We start from the raw sequence: 9,410 nt of genomic DNA, 5'->3' as shown, positions 1-9,410 counted from the left end.
AATATCTTCCACTGCGAGACCAGCGCTTTTATAGAGGTCTATAGTTTCCAAGTGCTGTCTTTTCTTTTATAGTTATTTTATAAATTGGAAACACTTATTTTTTTTTAGTCTTTCTTAAAAACAAATACTTTTGCACAGAACTGTATCTTTTTGTACAATAGCACAAAACAAACTTTTATCTCAAACAAAACTTTTTTTTTTTGCTTTCCACTCTTCCTTCTGTAGTCTCATATTTGTACAGCTCTCATACATACAAATCGAAAGAGCCACATATCAAAAACAAAACAAACAACAGCAGAATGTAGCTCCCACCGAGACTGAGCGGCTGTCAAACAGAGATGGTTCGATTGTTCATGGGAGTTGTACAAAAATCCCCAGTCACTCGTCTGGGACCGGCGGGCTCGGGGGCTGCGTGATGGTGTTGAGCTGCGTCTCGGTGGGGGCCACTAGTCATAAGGCCCCCTCGGTGAGCCCCTCCATGGGCAGAGTGGTGGCGTTGTCGGTGGGTTGGGGGTCGTCCCGTGGATGCGAGTGCAGCGCGTGGGCAGAGGCAGCTGTGGCGGCAGAGGCCAGGCTGGCATAAGGCAGGTGGCAGTCCATGTGCAGGAAAGGTGGGTAGTGCTGGCGGTAGCAGATGTAGGCGAAAAGCAGTCCGATCACTCCCCCGACAACAGCATCTGAGAAAAAAACAGAGGTATGAGGTTAATTTTAGTTCGTGAAGAGGAGGTGGAAATGTGTCTGCTGTAATTTTCATAAATAAGAATAAGTTAAGCAAATAAAGAGAACTATCACTTCGAGGATGACATTATGACCACTGACAGTAGGAGGATCTATAAAAGCACTAAGGCTGCGTCCAAAAGTCCACATTATTCCCTGCACTCTATTAAGGGGTCACTCAAAGTCCAACAGTACATCTTGAAAAGCAGTAACTACATCCTTTAGTACATAAAAATTTAAGAAAAATAATATTGAAAAATGTAATGTGGTCACAGTCTAGGTCACAATGGATTGAGAAAGTCAAACAAACGTTATTGGACAGCGACAGATTTTCAACTGGACACAGCACAACTGAATAAAAGCAGATAGAAAAGCTGTTTTAACACAGATCTGCTGACCCGTGATTAGAAATAAATCACTAAATCACCCCCTACCCTGTGAAGTCTTTTGTATCTCAGCTGGAACTGCAAGAAGGTCGATAAACTCCATCTCAAGGAAAAAGCGAATAACTTTTTTCACGTGATCCGCAACAAGGGAAAAGTAGTGAGGCTGCGCCAAATGTCCACCCCAGTCCTTCACCCCACATTCACTATATAGCCCTGCAGACTCTTTTGTGGGGAGTGATTTGGACACTTCTCCTCGTCGCTGGTCACGTGACTCTAGAAACATTTCATTCTGTAATAAATATTGATCAAATCCGACAGCAAGTATTTATTTATTTATCATGGACATAGCAGATGCAATGTTTTAAGTGTTACAGCGGAATATGCTAATTTTCAACACCTGTCCATAGGGCCAATTTAGAGTTGCCAATTTTACACATGCATGTCTTTGGACGGTGGGAGGAAGCCGGAGAGAACCTACGGTAACACGGGGAGAACATGCAGACTCCACCCAGAGAGATCATGTGATGTTAGTCCGGTCCGGAAATCGAACCCATGATCTCCTTTTTGGAAGGCAAGAGCGCCAACTGCCTTTGCCACCGTGACTTTTATGGACTACTATTGATCGTACAAGTTTCAGTCAAGTTTGATCTCACGTTAACAAACTGAATTATTCATCTTTTTGCCCGAGATGGGAAACTATCAATATTTTACAAGCAAACTGTGCGGTTTATTTGCGAGTGGTTTATTTATAATCCCAGGTCAACAGTTTTAACGTTGCTCTTCTATCTGTTGATTTAGTTGTGTCCAGTTAAAGACCTGTCCACTGTCCGCCGTCCACTGTCCGCTGTCCACTGTCCGCTGTCCTTTCACAGATTCTTGTGATGCATTGTGGTCGTTGTGGTATCAACCAGCAATGAGGGAAAACGTTCTTCTCAAAGCTGACATGTTTGAAGCAGACTACATGGGTAAAAGTAGGTTTTGAGGAGGAGAATAATAATGTGTAGCAGGACGTTCTTGCTGTGTGTGCTAACTATTATGTCATCATATCACCCAAAGGTCTAAAAGGAACAAAAGTGTAAAGGGCAAATTGAGATGGCTCGACGACTATCTTCAAAATTGCTGATCTTCCAGGGTGTATTATGTTGTCAGTCAGCAGTGATCAGTATCTCTCCAAAAAGTACTCCAAGGATGGAACAATGATGGAATGATGACAAGTGATTTATGAAAATATGGACCAGAAATTGTGTGATGAAAGCTGACACAATAAAGGGTGCAGTGCAGACTGGGCTGCAGACTATAGGTTTCTTTTACAGACTGAATCTAATTGTCCAAAATGAAGAGTGAATCCAGTTTGTCGAGGCATTGCATAAATTCTCCATGCATCGCTGGTTGAGCAGGTGATAAAAGACAATACAAAGTGTAGAAATGGCTCTTTTGGCCTTTGGTTGCACTGTCTTTGTCGCTTTGTCATCCTCGCTGAGCAGTTTCCTATGCACCACCACCGCTCGCAATGAAACTACAATCTATCACGTACCATCAGGCTGCCATAGTGAATATTATGTCTTATGGCTCAGTATAGATCAATATGACAGAGCCTGATGGCAGCATTCACACAGAAAGCAGAGACATTATCAGAAATATAGCTTCCTCAATATATTCTCCTTCTGGACAAAGAGATGTAAAATGTCCAACGCTGTAAATATTTCACTGACTCCCAGTAATAATAAAATAATGCTAGAGCTGACACTTGTTTGAAGAGAACTGGTTTAGTTCTGGTCTTGTCCTAGTTTTGTTTTTGTATAATGGCATTTAATAATGAATTTTACTCATTTTTTATTCTGTTTTTCTCTTTTATTCTACGTTATGGTTTAATTACTGTATTAACTACTAACTTATTTCACTATTTGAAACACTTTGGAAACATTTTACAAACAAAATATTATTTTGTTTGTAAAATGTGCCATAGAAACGAAGGGGGTTTGACTGCAGAAGGAGTGGACTAACTGAGGCCTAATGTTGAAATTAAGCCAATCGCAGCTTCTTTTTTCTTCAAATCCTAGTGCGAGGTTCATAGCATCCACAGAGCCAATCAGTAGTGAGGTTATAGAAAGCACCGCCCATTCTGAGCGGAAACAACAGGCAGTACCTAATTGGTCAGCTATTATTGATCATACCTTGATTTACAAAGACGATAGATGAATTAAAACACCAGGATCATGTAAAACAAACAGAACAAATATATGTGTATACTATTATTGTGTTATTGGGCAAAACACTTCTACTGCATTTTCCACTCTGGTCATAATATAAGTGTTTATAACAGGTAGGCCATATGGTGTAAAAACAACATGGAACATAAACATGTGACTGGTTTACTGTGGAATGAAAAGGTTCAACCAATAAAGCAAGATAAAAAGTAAAATAAAGACATTTTATCCTTGCAGAGTTTTATGACAGCATTATGTACCCTCTCCGCTTCTCTGTTTTTAATAGACTGTGACTTGATGCGATGGATGACTGTGGGGGCCTCAAACAGACGTTAATCCTCCTCGGGATATAAAAGTCCTTTTTGCAGGACCAGAGCTGCAGGGTTATCTGTATCCATCAAATGTGGCTGAGCGCACGAGCTAATGTTGACGCGCAGCTTGTGTTGATACAGGCGCAGATTGAGCCCTTCACGTTTAATAGGCTGCATCAACTTATACTTACAGCCTGCTCAGAGAGGGATGAGACTAGAGCCGTGCGAGTCAGGCTGTGGCAGACTTTAGAAAAACAATAATAGTACTATGCATAAAAATGGCATGGTAATGTTGTATTTATTTATTTATTTTCTTAAGTTTTAGCAAGTCTCTGATTCTAACATTTGATGGGATTTTTTTAATTTACAAAAAAATATTTATATTTTAACACATAATGAAGAAACACTTAATCGCTCACTCAGAACTCACAGAATTTCCAGATTTGTTCAGTATCAAACATGAAAGATTTGAAACCAACGTTGTGTATGAACGATGAGTTATTTTATAAACAAAAAGATTGCAGCCGTTTGCACAGTATTATTTAAGAGTGTGAAAAATCAAGGATTGTGAGCAAAGCCAGGAAAATCCTAGCAGATCCTGCTCATCCACTGCTCATCCACTGCACTTGCAGTTCAAGGCTCTGACATCTGGTAAACGTTCGCTGTGCCCAGATGTAGGATCAACAGCTAAGGCCTTCTTAACGACTCTGGAGGACTTGTCACTTGCACTTCATCTGCACTTTACCTGAAACTGCTGAAATGGTAGTTATCTACATGCAACACCTGTTTTTATACTTTCTTATTTATCTGATGTTTTTAAGCTGCAGGATGCACCAAAAGGGCCCCTTGGGGATAAAATAAAGACATGTATCAGTAACTAACAGAAAACTCTTGGCATTTTATAACTTCAGATTGTTTCTGATGTAAATAAATCTTGGTCGGGATCCATTTCACAGGAACATATGGCTCAGTAAAACTAATTAACACCATATGACAGAGCTGTCATCAACTGCCACATTATCTCACGGCTCTCCCACACACAAGGCTCCGCTCTCAGACCTTCACTTGCTGCTGCTGCTGCTGCTGCATGAGTGTCTACCCGGTGCTGCTTAATTAAGCCCAAAACTATAGCAAAACCTGATCATTTCATGTCTATTTAGTAGTGACATAACCAGTTGTTAAATATTTCTAATGTGTATTTGTATCAATTAAATAAAATCAGGTTGTGGAGGCTGGTTTGCCACATTAACAGGATTAAAAAAAATGTAATCACTTTTAGAGCAGAACCAAAGCAACAGGGCTGCAACAGTTATTTTAGAAGTCAAATGATTATTTCTATTGTACATTGAGACTTTTCAAAAACGTTATCCATAAAAAAGGTGTGTTTCTAACTGGTTTAGTTCTGGTCTTGTCCAGGTTTAGTCCTAGTTTTGTTTTTGTATAATGCCATTTAATAATGAATTTGACAATTTTTTTTATTCTATTTTCTCTTTTATTCTACATTATGGTTTAATTACTGTGTTAACTATTAACTTATTTCACTATTTGCAGCACTTTTGAAACAGATTTTGTTTGTAAAATGTGCCACTAACTGAGGCCTAATGTTGAAATTAGGCCTCAGTTATAATGACCAAAATCATCAAAATACAGGACATAATTAGTTGAATCATTTTGGTGGTCCAGTGTTAAGATGTTAGATTTTAAATGAAAGCCATGCATGCAATTTGTCTTTTTAATACAAATGTGGTATTTTGTGTTTGCGTGACAGATGCCTTGAGTCTATCCAGCAGAAATAAACCAGAACAAATATTAGAATACTGTGACGGACAACACAATTCAATTCACACATTCATTCACATGCTGTCAATATTGTATTTAGCGGTGTATTGTGTGTGTCCAGTGTGGAATAACTCAAAATGGTAAGGACCTGCAGGAGAAATGTATGCTGTCAGTTTGTCCAAATGCGTCTCCTCACCTTGCCAGTGGTGCTTGTAGTCGCAGGTGCGGGACAGAGCGATCATCATGGCGCTGTAGAGGGGCAGAACCATGGCGCAGAGTCTCCAACTGCGCCCCCTGCCCTGCTCCCTGAAGCACTGCAGTTTCCCAGCCAGGTAGAAAGAGGTGAAGCCCAAGCCGGAGAAGGCGACTGAAAGAGAGCGGAAAATTACTTGATTTATGTCTTCTTTAAATTTAAGAATATGACATTTTTTTACACCTTGTCCTAATCTTAGACCTATGTTGTATTTCATCTATGAGCATGTATCAATATTAATTTCTTTGTCAATTCACCTTGAACCACACATCGCCTGTAGGTTTTACAGGTTTTACATTTCACTTAATTTATATTTTTAGGGAGATTATAAAGATAGATGAGAACGTCAAACCTAGTGATGTGGTTTGAGTGACGTTCCCATGGGGTGGTGTGTGACAAGAAGAAGTCGCGGACACTGTTCTGTACTTTTCGAAGATGTTTAATACAGATAACAGCATCAGATAACAGGACAGCAGAAAACAGCGCCCTGGGTCCGCTGGTGATCAGGAAAGACGAACCCCGTCTCTGGGCGTACCTCGCCTTTATATACTGAAACTGCACAAAGACCGATAAATAATAACTGACAGGTATGATATCACACATGTAAAGGCCGGTTAGCCAATAAGAGATCAGATGTAAAGAATATCCATATTTGGGTAGGATGAGGACCGAAAAGCCCTCCTCTGTAAAACTGGAGAACTTACAGAAATGAGATCATGAGAAAACACAGATGTATACGAGGCATCTCAAGGCCTCGCAGCCAATGGAGACATCTCCCATTCGGTAGTTAATCAGATGTGGGCCCCTTACATTCCGTGGAATAGACATTTTGGTAGAAACACACATATTCCTAAAAGCCAGTCTCAGAATGAGGCCTAACTTTGCCTGGACCTAGTTTTAATACACTTCACTAGCATTATTCACAATGTTGATCTCTATCTCTTTATATAGCTTCACTTTTTTGCCACATGCAATATTTGGAGGTGTGCAGTTTTCTGTTTGTATAGACACAGATGTGTGCAGATGCAGATAGCGCGCTGATGTCTAGGGACGGTCAAACATGGGAAAGAATCAATCTAAAAGCGATGTGCCCATCCCGGAGACGCTTGACATGCTGGCAATGTCACATAAATATGAGAAAGAGTGTCTGGAGAGTCTGCACAGTGTGGTCCAATAGATTTGGTTTTCCATCTGGCGGCTCACTAAGCACAGACAAAATGTATGATTCATGTCAAGCAAAACTGTTAAATTGTATGAATAGAAATGAAGGTTTTGTGATTTCTGTCATGTCTTTGTGATTTTAATGCATTTTTTCCCCTGTTGTGTGAAGCACTTTGAATTGCCTTGTGTATGAAATGTGCTCTACAAATAAACTTGTCTATATTTTCTATATTGTCAAAAGCCAAATGTATTTTAGCGCAATCAAAATATGAGTCCATCCCGCCTTGAGACAGACATTTTCATTGATAATATCTGTGGACAATGGTAACAAAAATAGAACAGTACTTCTTGACAATTCTTCAAACAATATCAGTTTTTGCAATTGAACTCTTCATACACAATCATGTATGATGCTGTATATGTAGTTTTAAACCTAAAAATAGAATAGTGTACATATATACAGTATATTCTCAAGAGTGTTGCTCACTGCGCTAAAAACAGTAAACCAACTGAATTTTCATGGGTGAAGCCACACAACATTAGATGAGCAGCTGGAAGTGTGGCAGGCGTTCAGAGCCTTCCTCTCGATGAGCGATGGAGATTCAGTCTGTTAGTCATAAAGCTGGGCACTAAATCATCCGGAGCGACAGGTGCCTCGGAGCAGAGCTAAAACAAACAACAAGCAGCTATTGCCTGAACCACTGTAAATATGTTTTGACAAGCAAATCATGAGAACATTTGTTTATGTCAGACTTTGTGGGCACTTTCAAAGAGTAACACGGCAAAATTAATACAAATCTAATCAAAATCAGATTAATTAGCCAACGAATCTTAAAGGCTTCAGTATATGTAACATTCCCAGAAGTTACCGTATGTGTTTTTTGTTTTGCCTGTAATCTTGCACAGCATGGTATTAAATCAATCTATCTCCTTCCAGACAAGCAGATGATGGTACCAGGTCATGTTACAGGTCTGATCTGCGAAGAGGCGAGCTGCTCACAGTAAGAATGCAGTCCATTGATTTCCTCTTCATAGTGACATTTCACCGTAACAAACAGTGGATTGTCCTGTTTTCATTGATGATTCAAAGCCCATATGTTGTATCACTTGGAGTCTGACTTTTTCAAATAATCACAACTAAGTACAGGGATGTGGGTGGGGATAGGGGATAGGTGAAAACAGGAATTTTGAAGGACAACACAAGATTCATTCAAGCATGCATGAATCAATCAAAACACAACTTTGAGTAAACTAATGATGAGGAAACATTGTTGTAATAATGTTAAAAGCTCGCCAAAGTTGAGTAAAATGTTTCTAAGTTACCGTATTTTCCGGACTATACGTTTTTTCATAGTTTTGGCCGGGGTGCGACTTATACTCCTGAGAGAATTATTTCTGTTATTTTTCGTCATTTTCACACTGACCACCGCATTTCACATGACAACCACAAGAGGGCTCTAAAGCAACGCAATGGCGCAGCTACTCTGTAGGTGACTCAGAAGAAGAATCAGCACTTCCTCTACCTCCAGAGTTTGGGGAGTTGTTTAGAAGTGACACCATGGATGTATTATATTATCTGGATAGGGTATGGCTCGCCGCAGCATGTCGCAAACTCCCCCAGTGGCCAATCCAACCAACCAAAGAAATCGTGCGTCCAGAAAGCTTTTTTTTCCGTAGAGCGCAATGTAACGAAAAACTGCTTGTGTTCGGCTGACACGGCACCTAGAGCTTTCAGAAAAGTCGGATATGGCGGCAATTCTTACTTATTTATGGGTCATTGACTTTTTTCCAATTTTAAGATTCTTCAGGTGTCTTTAAAACGCATTTTAGGCTGTTAGCTTCGGCTACGCTCTAGCGCGCCGCTCTAGCCCAGCTCGTGACCGTCTAGACCAATCAGAGCGCGTGTAGGTGAAGTGAACGGGCCGAGATGCCGTGGGTCATCATCAAACTAATGACCACCACGGACCTGAGGGCCGCGGATCTATTACTCAGAAGCGATGTCTTGAAATGTTTCTGCCTGAAAAACTAAATAACGTAATGGTATGTTTTGCCAGGTATAAACTAATCGATGTTACGTTTCGTGTCCATCAGTGTTGTTATCTGTATTACACAGACAAGAAACCTAAATACAGACTTAATCATGACTTTAGCATGTTTTGTATGTCGATAAACATGTCATCTGAATACATTTGACATGTTGTAGAATGATATGATTAAAAATCCATAATTTACTAAATCAATTTTAGATCATACATTCCATGTACTTAATAAGGACCAGAATTATTTCCATTGACAGTGAAAATGTTTACTAACTAGAATTTTTTTATGGTTTTATATTTTATTTGCGATAAACCACAAAACACTGAATAATACTATTGAGCCATGGCAATAAATAGATTTAATTTTTCCGGTTCAAAATCCTTCAGTTTACTTAAAACCAGTTGTTTAATATTTGGCTTTATCTCACACTGTGCTCTGCACTGCTCTAGTAACTCTCTGATTGGTCAGTACGATCACATGGTACGCTAACCGGACGCAGACCTACGTCACTTCTGGGCTGCAGTGTCGAACGAGCTAAAGGCTAACTGGCGACATG

General features: G+C 39.9%; 1 protein-coding gene across 1 annotated transcript in view; it reads right to left on the bottom strand.

The window, feature by feature from the left end:
* Nucleotides 1–309: 309 nt before the first annotated feature.
* plpp4 (phospholipid phosphatase 4) overlaps nt 310–9,410 on the bottom strand; it is a 96,413-nt gene continuing 87,312 nt past the window's right edge. Inside the window, exons 6-7 of the mRNA XM_072436837.1 lie at nt 5,597–5,767; nt 310–677 (exon numbers count right to left, since the gene is read on the bottom strand). Of these exons, the coding sequence (XP_072292938.1) occupies nt 451–677; nt 5,597–5,767 (398 nt within the window). The 3' untranslated portion in view covers nt 310–450. The remainder of the gene's footprint in view (nt 678–5,596; nt 5,768–9,410) is intronic.

The sequence above is a fragment of the Eucyclogobius newberryi genome, unplaced genomic scaffold (genome assembly GCF_026437365.1).
Source record: "Eucyclogobius newberryi isolate DKJ021-1_F unplaced genomic scaffold, fEucNew1.0.hap1 SCAF_8, whole genome shotgun sequence".
Taxonomy (NCBI): Eukaryota; Metazoa; Chordata; class Actinopteri; order Gobiiformes; family Gobiidae; genus Eucyclogobius; species Eucyclogobius newberryi.
This window is presented reverse-complemented; position numbering and strand designations above follow the sequence as displayed.